The 23,762-nt window shown below is 46.9% G+C and overlaps 1 protein-coding gene across 4 annotated transcripts in view; it reads right to left on the bottom strand.

Moving 5' to 3' along the window:
• The window catches only part of CDK5RAP2 (CDK5 regulatory subunit associated protein 2), a 181,320-nt gene extending 157,874 nt beyond the window's left edge, over window positions 1–23,446 (bottom strand). For all 4 annotated transcript variants that reach the window (XM_079927833.1, XM_079927831.1, XM_079927832.1 and 1 more), the window contains exons 1-3: window positions 23,340–23,446; window positions 13,848–13,915; window positions 10,800–10,867 (exon numbers count right to left, since the gene is read on the bottom strand). In XM_079927833.1, coding sequence (XP_079783959.1) covers window positions 10,800–10,867; window positions 13,848–13,915; window positions 23,340–23,398 — 195 coding nt within the window. In that variant the 5' untranslated portion in view covers window positions 23,399–23,446. The remainder of the gene's footprint in view (window positions 1–10,799; window positions 10,868–13,847; window positions 13,916–23,339) is intronic.
• Between the last annotated feature and the right edge of the window lie 316 nt (window positions 23,447–23,762).

Raw genomic sequence — 23,762 nt, forward strand, 5'->3', positions numbered from 1 at the left:
TATGCTTCCATTTATATCATATCTGGAAAAAGCAAAATTATAGGGACTAAGAACAGAGGATTAGCTGCCAGAGGTCTGGGGTGAACAGTCTGACCACAAAGAGGCAACACATGGGCATTTTTTGGCATTACGGAACATTCTGATTGTGGTTGACAGTCACATGAGCCTAAAGCCGTATACACCTATACCAAAAAAATCAAAAATAAATAAATATATATTTTTTCGATTATGACGAAAGTTACAAGGGACTATACATATGTCAAAACTCAGCCAACACTTAGGGCTTCCCTGGTGGTGCAGTGGTTGAGAGTCCGCCTGCCGATGCAGGGGACGCGGGTTCGTGCCCCGGTCCGGGAAGATCCCACATACCGCGGCTGGGCCCGTGAGCCATGGCCACTGAGCCTGCACGTCCAGAGCCTGTGCTCCGCAACGGGAGAGGCCACAACAGTGAGAGGCCCGCGTACCACAAAAAAATAATAAAATAAATAAAAAATAAAAAAAATTAAACTGGTGAGTTTTATTTCATGTAAATTATATCTCAATAAAGTTGATTTTAAAATAAGTAAAATAAAATATAGCAAAATATTAATAGCCATACTTGAATGCCAATACATCGCCATAAACGTACGTTCATTGGCATTTTTCTTCAGCATTTTTAAAAATAATTGGTAATAGTATATAATACTCTTTCTAAAAAACTTTTTAATACTTTTATGACTGATAAAAGAAAGAGATTAACATATTCTACATTAAGTATATTTCAAACTCTCTGCCCCTGGCCCCTTGTTAACACTTAAGGTTTCAATTTTGTGGCTAAGAAGAACAGAGCAAGAAACAATTGGTAGGTTCATTAAAGCCTCCTTTTAAATGTTTTAAGGAAACAGCACATAAAACATTCATTCAAACAAAAAAGTCTACCCCGCCAGATGCTTCCTATAAAGAGAAACCTTATTCTATTACTCGGCTACCAATAAATTATTTATGGAGTGGGCTTAGAATGCCCACATTGTGCGCACTGCTAGAATTCTTAGCAACACTTGAAAGAATATTTGTCCTATTTATAGGTAAAGAAGTTGTTTTTTTTTTTTTAATGAGAGGAAGGTAAATAAGCCTTCAGAAGGTCACTGCAAATGCCAGACAAGCCCAAATGAATACAATGAAATACAGGCAACATCTTTTCTGCAACAACGTCAGCCTCATTTCTCTGCTTAATACCACTGCCCTCAATGAAGTTTTCTCTGACTACCCCATCAGGCTGTACTGGGGTCCTTCTAAATGTTGCCACACACCCTCTAATTTCTTTATCATGGCAACTATCACACTGCATGGTACCAGTTGGGTTATTTGCCTTTCTACCCAATCCATCTCTAAGAGATGGGGAACCATATCTTTGTGTGTATTCTAGTCTAAAACATAAGAGATGGTCGCTAAATACCCAATGGCCGGATGAATGGACACATTTAAGAATTTCTTGAAGGCAAAGTGAGGCAAGGAGAGACCCACAGCCTTCAGAGTCAGACAAATCTGGTTAACATCACTCCATTGCTTTTTTTCTATCACTCTTGGAATAAAGCTTCCTGCCGTGGCCCCAGGGTTGTGTGATCTGGCTCCGCTATCGGCCTCGGGTAGAGCCCTCACCCTCACCGCAACGCTCCAGCCTCCCTGGCCTCCCTTCTGGTCCTCACATAAGCCACCCTGTCTGCCTGCACAGCTCTTCCTGCAGCACTTCCCGGGGTGGCTCAGTCTCAGCCTTTCCATCTCAGCTCAAATGTCAGCACCTCAGAGACGCCCTTCCTAGTCACCTGCTCTAAAGCAGACCTGTCTCCACCACCTCCACCAAGTTACTCTCTAACACAGACCTCTTGTCTTCTTGCTAGAGGTTGTCACGATCTGTATTCATACTATTTATTTACTATCATGCTTGTCATGTGAATATAATCCACTTCTAGAGGGCAGGGACCTTATCATCTATCTGCTCATGGCTATTTCCCCTGAGGTTTTAGCACGGCGTCTGGAAAACAGCAGACATTTGTTGAATTTGTTGACATTCAACATTTGTTGAACGAATGAACAAATGAATGAATGAATACAGTCCAGACTACCTTACTAGCCTTATGACCTTAGTCAAGTTCATTTTTCTGTGTGCCTCAGTTCCTTTATCTATAAAAATGGGATTATAATAATGCCTGTTTCAGAGAGCTATTATAAGGATTAAAGGAGATTAATTGGGATGTTTAGTATTGTGCCTGGCACAGCATAAGAACTTAAAATATTAATATTCTTTTCATTTGTACTCTTCATCTGTACTTGAAACAAGTTCAAGAAATGAAAAAAAAAATTGAGTTGGAAACACTGGAAACAGCTTACCATACAGCAGTTATAAATACCTTAAAATATAAAACCCACCAAATATGACAGAAACTCAATGCTCAAAAGTAAGCTAGGGACTTCCCTGGTGGCGCAGTGGTTAAGAATCCGCCTGCCAATGAAGGAGACAGGGGTTTGAACCCTGGTCCGGGAAGATCCCACATGCCGCGGAGCAACTCAGCCCGTGCGCCACAACTACTGAGCCTGCGCTCTAGAGCCCGTGAGCCACAACTACTGAGCCCGCATGCCACAACTACTGAAGCCTGCATGCCTAGAGCCCATGCTCCACAACAAGAGAAGCCACCACAAGGAGAAGCCCGTGCACCACAACGAAGAGTAGCCCCCGCTCCCTGCAACTAGAGAAAGCCCGTGTGCAGTAACGAAGACCCAACACAGCCAAAAATAAATAAATAAATAAAATAATAAATTAAAAAAATAAAAATAGTACTTTAAAAAAAAAAAAAGTAAGCTAACACAAGACTGTACCTGCCACATTCCGGCTCCTGCAACTCAAGTGTGACTGTGGAGCTGCAACATCTGAAATGGGAACCATCCCAACTTGATCATGGGGTGGAGCTTTCAGGAGCTGGAGCAGCCGCAGCTCAGCAGCGGGACAGACCCTGAAGGAGCTACTAGTTGGTCATTATGGCTTCCTCCCATTCCCACTTCCAACCCCACCCCCTATCAAAGGCCTTCCTAGCCTACAGCACATCAAAAAGGGAAGAAAAACAAAAGCCAACAACATAAAAAAGAATCAGGACGACTCCAACCAACTGAACTCTCAGCAAGGTGCCTAACTCTGGCAATCAGTTTCAACGGCTTGCAGGAGCCTGGGCCTCCAAAGCTGAAGCTCACCCACCAGATCACCTTTCAATTCAAGGCACAAGGAATAAGAGCAAGGGCCCTGGGGTCAGCAGAATAGGAAACGGATGAACTCCCAATGCTGTCACTTGTAAGCCGCGTAACCTTGGGAAAACTAACACCTTTGAGTCACTGTTGGCTCATCTATAAAATGAGGATAAAAATCAATTACCTCACAGGGGTGTTGTGACAACTAAATGAGCTAAAGTACCTGGCAGAGCCTGGCACGGAGCAAGCAGAAAACACAGGATAGCTTTCAAAAGGAATCCAGTTCTCACTAAGCCCTCAATACGCAGATCTTCGGGCCACTGTCAATTTTTTATCCTCTTTGAAAGTCCAAAAACTGTTAGACCATTCACCTAGACAACAAAAAAACCATGAAATCTTGCTGCCCAGAGTTCATCTCTGGTAAACAATACTGCATGTAAGGCAATTCTGCCAGCAGCAACTAAGTGAGGTTAGTACAATGAGGAAGACACTTTGGAATTAGTTTCTGATTCCAGTACTCTCCCGGTGTCCTCAAATCATCCAGAAAACTGTTACTAGGCAAACATCTATTTATTAACAAACAATACTGTAGCAATGACAGAATTTTAAAACCCAAATAACACTTGGAATACAACTATCTTACGAAAGCAACTCTATTTATGTTCTTTTCAGCCTTTGCTCATGAATACACATCTTTTTGTAAAATTATAACATAAGTGAATTTGTATAATCCATTGTTTTCCCCTAACATATCTTAAATATTTTCATGTTGCTGCATAATTCACATAATTATCACTTAAAATGACTGCACTAATTTCCACTGAATTGATTCACAGTCCATCACTTAACCCTTTCTCTCTTGCCCACTTATGGATCCAGTGTGTTCTAGGAGAAGCCTACAGGCTTTACAACCAGAACGACCGGGTTTGAACTTTGCCTTCTTTTTTTAAATGTTTTATTTTATTTATTTAGCTGCACCGGGTCTTAGTTGGGGCATGTGGGATCTAGCTTCCTGATCAGGGATCGAACCTGGGCCCCCGGCATTGGGAGCCCAGAGTCTTAACCACTGGACCACCAAGGAAGTCCCAATTTTGCCTTCTTTTTGTTTCTCAATCACGCTAAACTCATGGGCAAGTCATTAATCTCTCCAACCTCCACTTCCTCACCTGTGAAATACCTTCATCACAAGCTTGTTGCAATAAGCCAAAGAGATAACAAACGTAAAATATAATTCCCTTGTTCCCAATTTTTCCCAATTACGTACAATGTGGCAACAAACACCGTCATGTCCAGAGCTTTCTTCCTTCCACTGAGTTGTCTCCTCAGGACAAATTTTCCCAAAATGGATTATCGGGCTCAAGAGTAATATTATTTGTATGACCATCAAAATCTCTTTTCAAATGGCCTTCAAAAAGATTGTAAAGATTTCCTGTTATTGTGTAATGCTTAAGTTGTATGTCACTGTTTGAAAATTTTAAAACCTATAGTAGCTTGCTTAAAATTACAAAAGAGAAAAAAGCGTTCACACAAAAATAATTTTACAATAGTGGGTTTTGAACATTATGTCATTTTAGGAAATAGCAATAAAATTGCAACATCATTTTTTTGGACCACATTTATAGACAAAATTCATCACTTTGGATCATTTCCACAAATCTTTTAACTTGTTACTTGTAAAAAGTTACAAATAAAATTTGAGTTTTGCTTCATAAAAAAAAAAAAAAAAAAAAGTTTGTAAAAATTTACACCGCCCAGCCCGCCATCTGGCCAGGTCTTTGGAAGGCATGGCTGGGACGTGCAGAGGTCCGAGAACTCACAGCATTCGATCCAACACACAGGAGGCCATCCTACCACACAAGTGAACCACTGCACGGAGCACAGACATCCCACAGCCAGAAGCCCAACTTGATTCCCAAGGCCCCAGGCACTGACAGGCCCCATCTCCTGCAGAGCCAGCACCCCAGGGTGGCGGCGACACCCACTCTGTCAGCTCCAGACTTGGCCTCAACCACGTCCACCGGCCTGCACCCCATGCGATTCTTGCTCTCCTGCCTGGTTCTAAAGGCGTCCCTGTTCTCCTTCTCAGCCTCCCCTCGCCCTCATCACTGCCTGCTCTCCTAAGACTGGGGTGTCTGCGTGCTCCCTCCCTGCTGCTACACTGCTCCAGCCACTTGATTCACAAGAACGTGGCAGCCACCCTCATCTGCTTAAGACCCGGGATACCAGGCACTGTCCTGGCATATGTTACTTCATCCTCACCACGGCCCTAGGAGTTAAGCATTACTTTTCCCATTTCACAGATAAGGCAACCAAAGTTTACAGCTTTAGTATCTTATACAAGGTCACAAATTCATCTCATCAACAAGAATTTATTAAGTGACTACCATCTTGTTCAGTTCGGTGCTGAGCACTAGGGACGAAGCAGAGGAGACACGTGTTAAGCACCCACACCAATAAAATACACCATTACAGACAGTCATGGGACTCAGGGTGGGAAAGACTGGGCCCCGAGGGCCGGCTGGGTCCCGAGCGAGCTGGGGAAGGGGGTGAGGGACGGCCTCTCGAACAAGGTCACATCAAGGCTGAGACGTGAAGGTCAAGGGGCCTGCCCCTCGGGAGGAGGAGAAAGGGCGGTCCCAGCAGAGGGAGGAGACGTGGGAAGGCCCAACTGCGGGCTGAGAGCAGCCTGCGTACTGCAGCACAAAGCGTACCGCCGATGACACAGCGCAGGGTGTCAGGGACCGTGGCAAGAAGTTAGGAATTTCATTCCAAAGCCAAAGAAACATCCCAGAAGGATCAGCCGAAACTGACAACTGATGGGGCAGAACCGAGGGGCCTGTGATAGGATCCTCAGATCAGGGGGCACACCAGCAGGCACTGGGCACCCACTGTGTGCCAGGCATCACGCTAGGTGCTTTCCACACCAGAACTCATATAACCCCCATGACAATTCTGAATGAAAGACCGTACAGCCCCCAGGTCAGTTAGTGACAGGGCCAAGACCTAAAACCCAATTCTGGTCATCTCCAAGTGCGTGTCATGTCCCCGTACCACCGTGCTTCTGAAGCTTCAAGGGCCGTGCAGACCGGGTGGGGCTGGAGAGTGAAGGGGGCTATTCTCCGTGAGGAAGTAACCCACCACAGGGAGGTTACAGAGCAAATCTGAAGATGCAAATCTCCTGGCCATACCACAGATAAAACATTAAACTTGACCAACTGCCTCGGCTCAGACCAAGACTTTTCAACAAAAAGGAGTAAGGGCCTTGAAACGAGAACACCAGCACCTCAGGGCAGGTGGATGTGAAACAAGAGCAGCAGAGTCTATCCTCAGGAAATAACCACATAACTGTACAAAGACACATGCACCAGGATATTCACCACAGCTTTGTTTATAATAGTGAAGAATTAGAAACAATCTGAACGTCGCACAGGAAGAGATTACGTAAATTACGGTTCAATCCATCCCTTTGAAAACAAGTCTTTATGAACTTAGGACAGTCATTAAATAATACTAGCCACTTGTATCAACAGACGTGGAAAGCTACACGTGTCACTCTCTGTCACAGTAAAAGCCAGAATTAAACGCTTCTACATACGGATAAAGATAGCTACCCGGGGCTTCCCTGGTGGCGCAGTGGTTGAGAGTCCGCCTGCTGATGCAGGGGACACGGGTTCGTGCCCCAGTCCGGGAGGATCCCACATGCCGCGGAGCAGCTGGGCCCGTGAGCCACGGCCGCTGAGCCTGCGCGTCCGGAGCCTGTGCTCCCCAACGGGAGAGGCCACAACAGTGAGAGGCCCGCGTACCGCAAAAAAAAGAAAAAAGATAGCTACCCGGACTGGACACGATGAACCAGATTCTGGGTCTCCCCACTTGCTCAAAACATTTTGAAAGAAACAAAGGGAGAGAGAGACAGAGAGAGAGAAACTGCAGTCTCTGAAACAGATCACACCAGGTAAGCACATTCCTTTACAAAAACATCTCAGCCAATCCTCCTCTGGTCCGGGGAGCTCCCCACTATAGTGGGGAGCTAGAAAGGCTCCCACTGAAGACCAGACTGATAACTGATCTGCCAACTAATCTGCTAACTAATCTGCCAACCTCCTGCTGTAAGGCCTGCCGTGCGGGTGATTACACCTCAGCTGACGAGGGCACTAGACAATGGGTCACCAGTTTAAAGGCCCACAAGAAGGCGTGTGGCTTTTACATGTCAGAAGAGGCCTCAGAGTGTAACAGAAAGACCTCCTGTGCCAGAGGCCTGCGGTCAGAACCCAAAGAAGTCCCTCTGCCTCTCTGGGCTTGAGTCCCTGTGTGTCAGATGTAAGGCCTGGGTGAGTCGACAATGCCGGCAGACTTTCTTCCCAACACCTCCGGACCCCTCCCCTTAGCTCAGGCATCATCCCTCCCCCCGACCACGACTCACTGTAGTCTTTCAACCCATCACAGCGCCACCAGCCTCGCTCCCTCCTCCGTCCATGTAGTCACCAGCCTGGCCGATCTTTTGAAGCAGGATTCCGGTCACTTCCCTCCCCAGATTAAAATCCACCACTGGCTCCCCTTCATCTCCAGGAAAAAACTAAAAAGAAGCAGTGTAGCATACAGGAGCCTGCAGAATCTGACCCCTGCCTGCTTCAGTGGCCTCACTTCTCCCAGGCCCTCCATCCTACCGCCTCCTTCCAGCCAAAGGGAACTTAGATTCCCAACCTCCTCACACGCCGTCATGCCTCTCTCTACGTCGTCACACGTGAGCCCTTGTGCCTGGGGTGCTCTCTCAGTCCTCTCACCTTGGCTAACCCTAATCCCGACTTTTCCTGATGACCCTCCTCCAGGGAGGCTGCCCTAAGTCCCCTAGGCCAGGTTCGGGGCCCCTGCTCTGTGCCCCAGAGCACCCCGTACTTAACCCCTAGCACTGCAGTATTTTCCTATCCATCTCCCTAACTAGACTGCGAGCCTCTTGACAGGGAGACTTACAGGGTCTTAATTTACTGCCAATTCCCTAGCCCCTGGCACAGCCTGGCACAGGACATATATTTGAAAATATTCACTGATGAATGGATGAACTCTAAGCAAAACCAGGAGGCCCGTATTTTGCTAGACCCTTGCTAGTAGACTCTGATGTTCAGATATCTGTCATCTAAGACTAGAATAAAAGAAACCACGAGTTTCCCCTTTAAATCAAAAGTATTCTAGTCCCCTCTTTAACACGCACGCGGACACCAGGAGCATCTCCCATGAGCACCCAACAGAGATCACGTATTTAGTAGCGCAGGCCAGAGGAAAACGTTCAGTGTTTTATAAAGACCTGAAAGCGAGACACTGAGAACAGTGTGGTCATTTCAATTTCAACTGCAGAATTTGCTCTTGAAAATGCTACAATAAAAAATATCAATGCCATAAAAAACCTAACAGCAGCCGAAGGACCACAGTCACGAAGAAAAAACATAAATCCTAAAACATACTGGCAGAGAAGGCTCTCCCTCACCTTTAAGAAAATCAGTATTTGGGTCATCAAGAACACATCTGAGCAAGGGAAACGTGAATCACATGGCAGAGTAGACAAAAATAACAACGATAAATAGAACAGTAAGAAGGAGAAATAGGTAACACACAAAATGAACTCTGTGCTAGGCATATGTGTTTCACATATATTTACTCATGAATCCACACAACAGCCCTATGAAGTAGGAACTTGTAACATGTCCATTTTAAAGACAAAGAAAGTACAGAGAGGTTAAGTGACTGGCCCAAGGTCACCCAGCAGAAGTGGATGAGCAGACAGTCTGGCTCCAGAGGCCGTGGTCCTCAGGCAGCACAGACTGCCTCTGAAAACAGCTTTGCCATGTTGCATCCCTCAGCCTCTGTTTCTCCTACATATAATAAAGAGGGTTGGATTCAGTTCAGAGATTTCTCCCAGTTCAAAAGGCAGACAACAAAAGGTGAAGCCAAAATTCTGAGATTCTGTTAAATTTTTCCATCTAGAAATAAAAATCAAAACTGTGCCCTTTGGGGCTTCCCTGGTGGCACAGTGGTTGAGAGTCCGCCTGCCGATGCAGGGGACACGGGTTCGTGCCCTGGTCCGGGAGGATCCCACATGCCGCGGAGCGGCTGGGCCCGTGAGCCATGGCCGCTGAGCCTGCGCGTCCGGAGCCTGTGCTCCGCAGCGGGAGAGGCCACAACAGTGAGAGGTCCGCGTACCGCAAAACAAAAACAAAAACAAAAAACAAAAAACAAACAAACAAAAAAAAAAACTGTGCCCTTCAAAACTTAAATAACTCTGTATCTTGCAGAGCTGCTTCAATATTAAAGTAATATATATGAAGAGCTTAACGCTTCAAGTTCCCAGCTCAGAGCAAGAGCTCAATAAATAGTAGCTATTATTACTCTTATGATAAAACAGGAAAAACCATTTAATAGTAGAGCACATTTTAATTATACACGATGTGGAATAATCAAATCTCATCTGTTTCAGGCCCCAGGCCCCACAGCATAGATCGGGTTGTAGAGTTGAAATTGTAACAACTCAAAGCTCAGAAATTACTTGTTTCCATTAGAGATCTGACAAGTCATTTCTTCAGTTGGTCACTGGTGGTTTGCAGATAACTGATAGCAGTAATGAGTATTCTAAATTAAATCCAGAGACAGTACCACTCTTTTCAGGAGAGACAACTGGAGAGAGAGAAATATGATGGTGGTATGTCCTTCCCTCTGTGTCCTCCATCTTCTCTCTGATAAATATCTCCCGTGTCCTGCACGGTATGGATTTCATTTGGTTACGAATGAAGAAGAGTCTAGATCTTCCCATGACAAATGAGAGCGTTGAGCAGGTAACTTGTTAAGGAGAACTGGAATTGGGAAAATAACCTTCTTTTCCTGTTACTTGACAACAAACCCCGTCCACTAACAAATGAAACACACAATGCTGGAAGACAGTAACCACTGAAGCCAAATCCATCACTGAGCAACCCATTCTGAGATGATCACCACACAGCAGTGGGAACAGGCCGCTCATGTTTCATTCGACAGCAACAAAGATGCAGCCTGCAAAATGCAAGGAGGCCACACAGCGCAGCAAAAAGAATAACGGCTTTGGAGTCATTAAAAACCTGGATTCAAACCCCAGCTCTGTCACTCAAGTATGATGTGACCGTAAGCGAGCCTCCCCTAGTCTTAAGATTCTTTACCTGTAAAATGCGGATGATATAAAATACCTCCGTCACAGTGAGGATTCAATGGGGACCATAAATAACACGGCTTACATCACAGGAAAGCCCTTAATACATGTTAGTGCCTCTCAGCTGTGCTACATGGTGACATCCTCTTATCTGGGACACCAGAAATACACCAAACTCCCCAAGGCTGGAAACCACTGATCCTGTTGGAACCCGTAACTGGCCTGTGTACAAAGGGCCGTCTGTGTAGGAATGTGAAGGTCACCCAGAGAGCACCCACGAGCTCTGGCATTCCTCCCAACCCTGGCCTTATCCAGTCTGGATGCTTCTTAAGAAATACAGCTCCCTCCTGGCTCTGGCTGGACAGTGGCTGCAGACGTGATTTGTGAGGGATGGTAATTTGGTATCTCCACTTACGTTTTCAAAGTCCTTCATGTTCCGGGCTCTGGTGGGAGACACCATTTCTTCCGACACATGTGGGAGCGCTATAAAAAGGTAAAACAGACACAGGAAAACGTCACGGTATGCAGACTGCCCAGCATCCCCCTTAGGGAAGAAAAATAAAAATGACTAGCTTCCACGATATATTCTGTCTTGTGATTTGAGTCTACAGAAAGCTCTAAGCCACTGTATTTCAAATATTTACGAACTACTTGAACTAGCCCCAATGTAACAATGTAAATGTCAGAAGATGAATCCGAAGAATACATGGGGCAAACAAAGGAGAACTGCCCCGCTATGTACTTCCTTACTGCTTGGCATAAAATTATTTTGCTGAACAGGATATCATCTTCACGTGTCAGCAATTAAAACAGCAATTAAAACCATGTCTGACTGACTTGACAGCAGGGGTTGGCAAACTTTTTCTTACAATGCCAGACAATAAACATTTTAGGCTTTGCAGGCCATACACAAAGCCTCAAATCTGTCCCAACCACTCAACACAAAAATAGCCATGGACAGTTCAAAAACAAAGAAGCTGTGATCCAATAAAAGTTTATTTTCAAAAGCAGGCAGTGGGTCAGAAACTGGCAAATCCTGCTTCAGAGTGATTCAAGACTTTGCCAGTACCCAAATCTTTCCGCAGCTTCTTTAATTCAACAAACATGTATTACACCCCTCCTCGGCGCCAAGCACCACGCGAGGTGCTGGGGAAGCAACGGTGAGAGAGACACTGATCCTGCACCCGAGAGGATCCCGATCCCGTGGGCAAGACGGGGATGTAAGCAAACTGCTCCACGCTGCACAAGTGCGTGGCGCCTTTCAGGCGTTGAGGAAATGTGTGCTGAGTGAATGAATGAATTCGCTCTTCCCACAAGAATGCACTGAGGGCCTACTCTCTGCTTGGCACCATTCTAGAAACAAAACAAACAGAAGGAGCTGACAGTCTAGAAAGAGGAGACAGACAATAAACAAAACAATAGGTAGTTACAGAGTATGTTCAAAGGTGATAAATGCTACGGAGAAAAATACAGTGGGCAAGGATAGGAAACACCAACAGCAAGGGTGGGGTGAGGACTTGCAGTTTCGAATAAGGTGGTTAAATTCAGGAACGGCTCACTGCGGAGGTGACCTCTGGGCAAACTTGGAGAAGGCACAGGGGAAAGGCCTGGGGTGGGAGATGCCCAGTGGATCCGAGGACCAGCCACGAGGCCGATGGACGCGAAAGCAATAAAGGGGCATATGTGGGTGAGCCAGGTGGGTGAGCCAGGTGCTGGCGGACGGGCTGGGTATGGCCTCACTGGCTCCTCTCAGGATGCCGAGGATTCTGAGCTCAGGAGCAGCGTTATGGGACTTGGGTTTCCACAGGCTCCCTCTGCCTGCCTCGCTGAGAACAGATTAAAAGGCGCTTTGAGAGAAACAAGGAGACCAGTTAGGAGAACACTGGGAGAATCCAGGCCGGAGGTCCTGATGGCTTAGACCAGGGAGGGAGGGTGAGAAGGGGTCTGATTCTGGGTACTTGTTAAGTAGCCAACGGCAACAGATGAAACGAAATGCAGTGAAATACATACGGTTCAGAGAGGAAAGCACACCTAAGGCAGCCTAGCGAGAGCCAAGGAGGCGGTGGGCTTGAGCTGAGTCATAAAGACTCAGGCAGGCAGCAGGCAGATGAGGACAAAGGCCCAGAGGAGGGAGCGGGCGTGGCGCTCAGCATTCAGCTGACAAGCGGCTCAGGAGCGGGGCAGTGGGGGACCGTGCAGAGCCCCGTGCACCAGACCGGGGGCACGCGGGTTGCCTTCCTGTTTCTCAGACGGGCTGTGCTCTGTCACCTGTGTCTGTGTCTCCACCTAGGTCCCACTCATTCTTCAAGTCTTGGCTCCAGTTCAGCTTCTTGGGAAACTCCGGCCCACCCCCCCTCCTTCATCTGAGGGTAAATCTCCTTCTCATCCCCTCTCCCAGCTCCTTTCACTTCTTCGCTCCTTACACTGACTGTGTGATCTGTCCTGATCATTCTTTAGCTGTCTGCCCTCTAGGCTTGATGGGAACCATGATCGGAATCCCAGCACTGAGCCCAGAGCCTGGCGTGAAGCAGATGTATAACGTGGGCTGAATTGAGGAGGCGGCCTATGAATTTTCTGCTCCTAACTGCCTGGGCAGGAAAAAGAGAAACCGGAACTGCGGGACTGTATGTTTGAAGTAAAAGTTAATAGGTTCTAAAGGAAAACCTGAGGGTGGCCTGTAAGTTATAAACCTTGTGAAACTTACATCATTGTCTGCTCTAAAACCTTCTTCCTTTTGCACATAATCTCATCATCTTGGGGGGGAGGGGGACAAGTCAAAATATCTCTAAGATATTTCAACGTGGCAAATTATTAGCACTTCCCACAGATACTTAGGATAGCATCCACTTTTTTCGGAAACAAAAATTATGAAGAACGCTTAGCAAAACCCAAACTGCAAAACAGAAAGTCTCCTCATGGTCCAGCTTCAACACAGCAGACTGCCTATTTCCTCAGCGCTGTCTCCTGTGGTCTAACCAACTATTTGTCTCCAAAGGGCAGGCCCGTGTAGGAATGCTGGGCCTCAGCGGGCAACTGGAATCCAGCAGCCTGCCAGGAAGGCCTCTGCACACTGAAGTTTGGACAGCAGCCCTCAGGGGCCTCCAGCCACTCGGCAGCAGGGACCAACAGATCCTCCGAACCTGACCGAGTCACCGATTCAACGTCCAGCCTCCACTGGTCATTCAGTTCAGCAAACACTGGCTGAACCCCTATAAGCGTGGTAGCAAGAAATGAAACTCATGAAATATGGCCCAAAGGACATCAATTCCTCTAGTCCAGTGTTTATGAAAGGACTAAGTAGCAGGTCAATATGTATACAAAATACTGTGTACCTCCTGGGAGCACCAAGCCATGCCAGGCTAGCTCTGGGCCCTGGAACCATCAAAGCTCAGGCCCAGGCTCAAGGCCTGAAGGCCCTCGTGGCCTCGCGTCTACTTCCCTTGTTCTTACTTTGTGTACTTACCACCATTTCCCAAACCAGCAATGGGGCTGATGCCATCCAGGTCATCTGGTAAATTGGGAACAAGGCCACTAGGAGAGAACACGTGTGATAAAAGAAGAGTCAGTGTTTGAACAGCAGAGACTATCAGACGGACTGTCCGTCATCAGGTCACAGCCAGCCAGCTACCTGTGAGGCATGCAGTGCAGAGGTTAAGAACTCAGGCTTTGGGGCAGAGGTCTGGCTCTAACACTTAACAACTGAGTAAGTTCAGTCATTCATTCACACGTCAAGGGTTCTGTGGGCCACAGATGGGCTAGGTGCAGAGGCACCATGCCAAATATAAGCTACTGATGTTCCTGAGTCTTACTTTGTTAATTCGTTACATGGGGATACCACCCTCTACCTGTAAAGATTAAATGAGTTAATGTATCAATATATACACACTCAGCACACAGTAAGTGCTCGCTAAATGGCATCTAGCGTTGTTTTTGTCATTACTATTATTATCATTATTAATATGCCTATCACAACCAAAAACTAAGCTTCCAAGAATCAGGCACCAATTCGGATGCTTTAAGAATATCAAACAAAAATGCAAAACTCACTGATTCAAGAAGTTTTACTGGCTGAATTATAAAAACAGGTTCAGTGAGGATCTGGAGACACTGACAGAAAACTAAACCATAACAGGAGGTGTGGTTCAACACGAAACACACCTCCCTGGATTCTGTTCTAGGCTCTGCCACATACCTCTCCCAGCCTCGCTTCCTCCGTCTGTAAAAGGAGAACAGCAGCTACTTGATAGAGCAACTGGCAATTAAATGAGACAACAAGTGTCCGGCAAGTACCTGGCGTATTGTGAGTATTCCATAAATGGGAGCAAAACACCCCGTCACCTTGAAACATACAATGCTCTATAACTTACAAAAGATTTACCATCATGAGAATTGCCCAGTTCCCTGAGGGTCTATGCATTTCTCAAAGGAAGGTGCTAAAGCCCAGATAATTTCAGCAGCCTCCTCAGTCTCACGGCAGTTAAGTAGAGAACCAAGGCCAGAATCCGAGCCCTTTATGTCTAACCCCCAATAACGCTTCCCCGTCCCAAGCTGTAAACTAAGAGGTGATGGACGTGCAGGTTGACTTCTTGGCAGTTTGCTCTTTCCATTCTGTTCCTAGGACAATTTTGCCTGATAACCAAACTCTGGTGTTGGAATGAACCTTCAAGATCAGAACCAAGCCAAAAACTGGATGTCGTAAAATTCCAACATCAAGAAAATGATTACATTAAAAGTGTCTGCTATGAGGATAACTGGGAAAAAAAAAAACCTAAGTAGAATACACCTTCAATTATTGAAAAACAAAATACATGTACACTAAAGACACCTCAAATCCTTCTTGGAAACTAGGTGGGCTTTAAATATATATAACAAGACAACCGAAATATTAAAAATCATAATTTGCAGGGAAATGAGAGATATTTTCCTCCTTTTTAATTTTACAATTCTCAATTTCCTCCAATAAGTATCACATGAAGGACAAACTCCATTTTCTAAACTGAATTGTAAAAATTAAAATCAAGTTCGATCACCACCCTTTGCAGATGGTGGCCCAGTGGCCCAAGATCACAAACCAGGTTACTGGTCAAGCTTAGCCTAGAGTCTGGTCTCTACATTCCCAAGTTTGGGGTTCTCTCCACCACGGCCATTAATTTACTACTATTGGAGGAAACGGCCCATCAGTTACTCAAGCCAAGGTCAATCACCGTTGTAGACCACGTGGCAGACAAAGCCAGAGACTTTGGTCTTAGGCAAATTTCCAACAGGCAACCAGCGATGTCTGAAAAATGACATTTGACACCGCAACTGAGAAGAAACCACTATTTAATGCAGCAATTCCGGCCTGGTTCCTGCCAAATTTCCGTTTGGACTTTACCTGCCCACTTTTTAAATGCCATGAACCTCTGTCATGCGCAGTCTCAGTCAGTTCCAGCCACACCTCCACCTTTAAGAATTCACCTTTTTGTATCCCATTCTGATCATTCACTCTAGGCCTGAGAACTAACGTTGGGGCTTCATGGGGCCCCACCTGTAGTCAAAACTAGGCAAGCAAAGGAAAAGTGCTTAGACATGATTTTGTCATGGTATGGATGGGGGAGACTAAGGCCCAGAAAGGGAAGGAACATATTTGCTCAAAATCACAAGTGGGGGCTTCCCTGGTGGTGCAGTGGTTGAGAGTCCGCCTGCCGATGCAGGGCACACAGGTTCGTGCCCCGGTCCGGGAAGATCCCACATGCCACGGAGCGGCTGGGCCCGTGAGCCATGGCCGCTGAGCCTGCGCATCCGGAGCCTGTGCTCCGCAACGGGAGAGGCCACAACAGTGAGAGGCCCGCGCACCGGCAGGGGGGGGGGGGGGGGGGATCACAAGCGGTTGGTAGTAAAGCTGAGACCAAAATCCCGGTGTCTCTGTGTCCTTGACACTCGCTAACCAGCGTCCGGGCTGCCCAAAGCTCCTACTCAATGGGGCACATAGTCAGGGCCAGTTGCCTCGCATGCAAAACACAGCCTAAGCGTAACCACTACCCTGCAGGGGCACCGCGCTGAACAGACCCCACGCTCAGCGACAAGCAGCCTCCCGCCTACTACTCACCACAGCCCTTCAGTGGTAGGTGGTAGTTTTTAGATGTTGCCATTTTTTTTAATGAGGAAAAGGGAGGCCCAGGAAAGTTAATAAGCTGAAAGACCAAGCTGGCCTGACTTCGAAGCCCGTGCTCTTGGCCTCTACACCAGCCTGGCCCCCGCCAGCACCTTCCTCAAGGGGCTGTGGCGAGGTCCCCATGAATCGAGGCAGGGCCTTCCAGAGTCTGCACAGCGCACGGCCGTGTGGCTGCTTCCTGTCCACTATGTGTCGGGTAAATGAACGAACGCTCACCTGCGCTTCACCAACCACTTCATCCTCCTAGCTCGCTCCACCGCCACCCAAAAGGGGCGATCTCCTGAGCCTGTACATGGCAGCCAACAACTGTCCATCCACGCAAGGTCCAACAAGGATGGAACGTTTCACGGACAAAGTGCTATGAGAGCCGTGGACGGACTGGACATCACATTCAGAAAACAACTATACCAAGTACAGTCTTGTCTGTCTTTCAACAACTTGTTTTTCATTCTATGTCATGTATTCTTAATGAGAGAAAAATATATATAAATACAAAATAGACAAGTTTCAAGTTCTCCTTGACTACTCACTCCCATCTTGGTCTCCTAACCACTCTTGTCAGCAAGACATTCCAAACCTTTCCCTATGTATGTAATCGTATATGCAGCATCTTTTCTTCACTAATGTGTCCTAAAGATGTTTTCATGACAGTACAGATCTACCTCAGTGTTTTTAACTCCTACAAAGCAATCAATGTACAGCAGTGTCTGCAAATTTTATTGACCCCAACCCATAGAAGGAAATATATTACCCTTCATTCTTGAAATTCTTTCTATTCTGTTCTACTCAATTTTTTTTTTTAATTCTGGTTGCAACCTACTACATTCAGTTTCATGAGTTGCCAATGGGTCACAGTCTGAAAGACACCTGAGAAAAGATGTGTATTTACCAGGTCTCCTGATGGTAGTTCAATGTTTCTAAATTGTTCCTTTTACAAACAATGCTGGATCTCCTTACACAGGTCTCATTGTGCACATGTGTGAGGATTTCTCTAGTCAGATAGATAGCAAGAAGTGGAATTGCTGGATCTAAACACATTCACATTTTTTTAATGGGCAAAGGATTTGAAAATATACAAAAGGCTAATAAGCACATGAAAAAATGTTCAACATCATTAGTAGGGAAATGCAAATCAATACCACAATGAGATACCCTGTCACATCCCCAAGGACAGCTATAAGCAAAGACAAACAATAACAAGTGTTGACATGGCAATGGAGAAATAAGAACCCTCATATACTGCTGGTGAGCGTGTCAGGTGGTGCAGCCACCTTGGAAGAGAGTTGGGCAGTTCCTCAGAATGTTAAACATACAGAGTTACCATATGACCCAGCAACCCTACTGCCAGAGAAACAAAAATTTATGTCCACACAAACACTTGTACCCAAATAAGTGTTTACAGCAACATTATTCATAACAGCCAAAAAAGCAGAAACAACCCAAATGTCATCAACCAATGAATGAATAAACAAAATATGGCATCAATACCTGTATATAATGGAATACTATTCAGGCACAGAAAGGAATGAAATACTAATACATGCTACAACATGGATGAACCTCACTAAAGACCACATATAGTAAAATCCCATTTATATGAAATGTCCGGAATAGGCAAATCTATAGACAAAAAGTAGATAGTGCTTGCCTAGGGCTGGGGGGAGGGGAAGGAGGAGAAATGTGGAATGTTATAGACTAAATGTTTGTGGCCCCCCAGAATTCATATGATGAAACCCTACCCACCCCCCCCCCCAAGTGATGGTATTAGGAGGTGGGCCTTTGGGAGATAGTTAAGTCTAGACGAGGTAATGAGGGTGGAATCCTTGGGAATGGGATTAGTGCCCTTAAGGGTTCCCAGAGCTCTTGCTTCCTCTCTCTGCTCTCCACCATGTGAGGATACAATGAGACGTACCAATAGGTAGTCTGCAACCCGGAAGAGGGTCCTCACTAGAACCTGACCATGCTGGCACCCTGATCCTGGACTTCCAGTCTCTGGAACTGTGAGAAATAAACTTCTGTTGTCTATAAGTCACCCAGTCTATAGTTTTTTTGTTACAGCAGCCCAAGCTAAGACAGGGAGCGAATGTTAATGGGCACAGGGTTTCTTTTTTGGATGATGAAAATGTTCTAAAATTAAGATTATGGTGACGACTGCACAACTCTGTAAATATACTAAAAAAAACCACATTGAATAGTATATTGCAAATGGGTGAAATTTACGGCATATAAATTAGATTTATATCTGTTAAAAAAGCTGTTAAAAAAAAACCACAAGGCACATTTTTAACGCCAAACTGTGTTCCATGAAGACTGTATCAGTTGACACTCTGTTGTGCACTTTTTCACACAGTGATTACAAAGCAGCATTTTACTACTAAATATGGAGCCTATATTCATGGTATTTATCTTTTTAAACGGAGACTGAACAAAATTGATTCATTCAACAAATATTTGTTGAGCCTCTACCATGTGCCAGACACAGTTCTAGGGCAGATACAGTGCGGAAGAAGCCAGACGTGCTGCCTGCGCTCACTGAGCTAACACTGGCGTCGGAGAACACCTCCTCAAACCTCACAGCCTAGGGGTACCTCTGGTCCAAGGTCGGCCTTGGATTAAGCTTTCAAGCCTTCACCAGAAATTTCATTCCACCATCCTCTTTCTCAACCTCCTTCTACAAAATCCATAAAGGCACTCTTTGCCTGAGAAAGTACAAACTGTGTACAAAGCTATAAGAAACACGTCTTTTTGGTCTGCCCCTAACGGGGCAGCAAGCACTTAATGGCCATGTACTTGAGGAACCCATAGATGTACAAGCCTGGGCCAGGCCTTAGGAAGCTCACAGGGAGAGGCAGAATCCTGGGCATGAAAACAAACGGGTAAACCCAGGGGTGTGGGCACAGAGGACTTCGTCCAGGAAACAGTACAACATGGTAACGGTGAAAACAGCCAACATTTAATGTACTCCCTAGTCGGTGCTAGGTACTTAATACATACAATCTTGCTTCATCCACAAAGTCACCCAACAAAACAGATATTATCACTGAAGAGAAACTGAGGATTAGGAGGGTGAAGCGAATTACTCAAGCAGCACAGCTAGTGACTGGCTGAGGCAGGATGCAGACGCAGACATCCTGCGTACAAAGTGCAGGTTCTTTCGACACCATCAGGCAGGCCCTAACGAAGGGCCTTAGCTCAGGTGAGGCTCCAGGGGCCGGAGCTCTTGGGGCACCCACAGGTGATCAGGTTTGGAGAGAATAACACACACTGACCTAATTCAACGGAAGTCCAAGGACAAACTGGACTCTGGTCTAGTCTCTAAAACTGGGGCTTGGATGTTAGCAAGCAGAAGAGTACTCATGTTAGCATAAAAAGAGATTTTACTGCAGGGATTTTTCTCATCCACTGTGACCACCTGACAGAGAAGCTGACTCTCTCAGGACGTTTCCGCTACTCTTTGAGGGCCAGTTCAAGCACCAGCAGCTCCAAAAAATCCTCCCAGAATCCCCTCAGAATTGGTTCAGAGAACTGGCTGGAAGGCAAGACATGGTACTGATAGCCAGGCTTTGGAGTCTGTAGGCCTGGATTTAAATCCTGGCTCAATCATGTACTTTTTGTGGGACCCCACACCGTTCATTTCACCTCTCTGAACCCCAGTGTCCTCACCTGTAAAAGGGGGATAAAACTGTCACCCCACTAGATCATTGTTTATTCAGTGATTTAACAAATGGTTACTGAGCCCCTACTATGAGCCAGATACCACATTAGGAAGTCGGGTTACAAAGATGATCAACATGCAGCCCCTGCTCTCACATAGGTCAGAGTCTGATCTGGGAGACAGACAAGTTAACAGTCATACCTGCTGTGGCCAGTACAGGAGCCACCAGCCACCTGGACCTACTGAGCACCTGAAATGTGGCTCACTCAAGTTGAGAAGGGCTGTAAGTGTAAAACACATACTGGACTTCAAAGACTTAGTAAGATCAAAAAGAAGATAAAATATCTCATTAATAATTTTTTTCACAAGTTAGAATGATAATATATGGAAATACTGGGTTAAATAAAACATTATTAACATTAATTTCACCAGTCTCTTTTTACTTTTTTAATGCGATTATTAGAAAGTTTTAAATTGCATACGTGGCTCAAATTATATGCTGACTGGACCACACTAGTTAATCAAATTCAGTGAAGTCATGGGACTTCCCTGGCATCCCAGTGGTTAAGACTCTGAGCTTCCAGTGCAGGAGGTGTGGGTTCGATACCTGGTCGGGGAACTAAGATCCTGCATGCGGCGTAGTGGGGCCAAAAAAAACCAAAAAAATTCAGTGAGGTCAATGAGGGCTGTGAACAGGTCAGTGACGGGGGGACTAGAGGAGAACAGAGGGCCCAGGTGGGGATAGGGGGATATCAGTGAAGACTTCCTGGCAGTACCATCTAAACTGAGACCTGAAAAATAATAAGGCAAGGGTGGGGGGCAATCCAGGCCGCAGGGACAGCGAGTACACAGGCCCAGCTGTAAGAAAGAACAAGGCAGATCATTCATAACAGTCTGGCAGCCAGCAAGAGTGACGGGCTTGGGGAGGAGACGGGGAAGGAAGAGGGAGCACAGGAGGTTAGTGAGGTAGATGCGCCAGAGTATAAAGAGCTCAGAAGCCATGTTAAAGAACTTCATCTTGAGGGCAGAGAGGAGCCAGGGAGGGTATGAAGCAGGTGGGTAAGAGATTAGTTACCAGGAATGTATGCAGCACCAGGATCACCAGCAAAGGCAGGGAGAGGAGGGAAAGGAGAATATCTGATGCTCTGTTGAGCTGCTACTCTGGGTCAGACATTAGGCTAAACCCTTTTAGACGCACCCATGTTACAGATAATGAAAACTGAGGCTCACAGAGGGTGACTTGCCCAAGGTCACAAGATTCTTAAGTGGAAGAAATGGGATTGAAACCCAGTTAGGTCTAGGTCCCAAAACCCAAGTGCTTGGCCAACTGGTGCTGAGATGTGAAAAGCTGTCTGAGAGAATAATAATGGACTTTACCTTAACGGCAATGAAAAGCATTAAACATGTAAAGCAGCAGACTGAGACAATCAGATTTATATTTTAAAAAGAGCTTTGAAGCTGTAGTATAAAAGGCTATCAGAGGGCTTCCCTGGTGGCGCAGTGGTTGAGAGTCCGCCTGCCGATGCAGGGGACACGGGCTCGTGCCCCGGTCCGGGAAGATCCCACATGCCGCGGAGCGGCTGGGCCCGTGAGCCATGGCCGCTGAGACTGCGCGTCCGGAGCCTGTGCTCCGCGGCGGGAGAGGCCACAGCAGTGAGAGGCCCGTGTACCGCAAAAAAAAAAAAAAAAAAAAAAAAAAAAAAAGGCTATCAGAGGTGTGAAGGAAACCACGACAATCCAGATGAGAGGTCATACTGCGATATACTGGGGCAGTGGCAGAAAGATGAAGAGAAAGGGACATGATGCAGGAGCTGCAAAGGGCCTTGCTCTGTGCCTGATAACTAGTAGGTCCTCAATAAACAGAGTAACCATTTGTCCAAGGTTTGCCCAAGACAGGACCTGTTTATGCCTGCTGCTCAGGCATAAATTAACTGTGCCCATTTTACTCTTAAAACCGTCCAGATTTGCACAACAAATAACATGTCACCGTTTCAGTTAGGATCTGTTGACTAAAAGCAGCAGCCTGTCCCTAGCAGAGCTGGATAAACACTGCAGATTCTCAGTTAGGGATCACCTCTGAGACCTTCTACCCTCTCCCCAACCAGGAGCCCAGGACAACCAAAGGGCCCCAACCCTGCAGCAGTGCAGGGCTCTGTCAGGCCTTCCTACCAGGAGAGACCCCTGCCGCACCAGCAATGTGGACTCCAACTGCCTCTTGGGACAGGTGCGTGGGGAGGCCACTCTCAGACATTATTCCCCAATTTGTATTACTGTTGATGATGATAATGATGATAATGACAACACCGAATCTCTTTTTTCATCTTTTGACCCCGCCCCGTGGCATGTGGAATCTTAGCTCTCCCACCACGGATCAAACCCGCACCCCCTGCATTGGTGTCGTCGAGTCTTAACCACTGGGCCGCCAGGAAAGTCCTCCGAATCATTTTTTAAGCACTGATTATATGGCAGGCACTACTCCTGCCAAGCAAATTGCTGGGTGGGCATCTTCTCTTTTGATCCTCGCCCCAACTCTGTTGGGTGGATATTACTGCCAGCCTCCTTTTACAGATGGGAAAGTAGATTAAACCATTTTATCAAGGTCATACAGCTAGTTAGTTTAAAGGGCTGGATTTGAATCCAGTTCTGTTCAACTCCAGCCAAGGTTCCTAACCGCCGCACTCCATAGCCCGAGTTTTGGTGGCCACTATGTGACCCCATAAGCAAAGCCTGGACAGACCAAGTGCACTCCCCATAATGAAAGCAAATCCCCAAACCAGCATGAACCATCAAGTACCCTCAAGGTCCCCGGCCCTCAACTAGCCCCCACTAACTGCACACTCCAAGAGGTCCCCATCTCCCACCCTTTCAGAGAACCCTTTACCTGTCCCTCACCGCCTCTTCAAAGTATGTCCCGAAATGCTAGAGGCGGGCGTGGGGCAGGTCGGGACCGCCCAACAACCTACACTCAGTATCAGTGGGCGGGTCCCCAAAGAGATTCCCCCCCCCCAAGAAACCCATCCCACATACTGCCCACGTTCAGAACCCTCAAACACCCAAAGAGCAAACCCCAAGTCTCGGATGGAGCAAACTCCCATCAGCGGGAACCCCGGCCTGGTTACCGCGAACCCCCGAAGGCCAGGCCGCACCTGCAGCCGCTGCGTATCCCGGGGAGGGTGACGTCCTCTTCCAACACCGAGTCCATCATGGACACAGAGGAGGTGGCGGCGTTGGTATCTGGCGGCGTCGCCACTGGTTTCTCTCCCCCCCTCCTGCCCCCCGTCGCGACCCGCCCGGCTCCCGAGGTCCCCGCCCCCTCCAACCCAGGTCTCGTTGGGACTCCGGCGGCGCCGCTGGAATTCAAACCGCAGCCGCTGCCATCTTTCCCGGCGCTTCTTCCTACGGAAACGAGGCGGGGTCACCGAGGAGCGCGCTGTGAAGCCGAGGCCGGGCCGGGCAGCGCGGGCGGGCGCCATCTTAACTAATGGCAGGGGGGCGGGGGGTCTGCACTTGCGCCAGCAAGACTTAAGGAAAGAGAGGCAGGATGCCATTTTTAGTGAGGGCACTCGGGC

The sequence above is a fragment of the Stenella coeruleoalba genome (genome assembly GCF_951394435.1).
Source record: "Stenella coeruleoalba genome assembly, chromosome: 7".
Taxonomy (NCBI): Eukaryota; Metazoa; Chordata; class Mammalia; order Artiodactyla; family Delphinidae; genus Stenella; species Stenella coeruleoalba.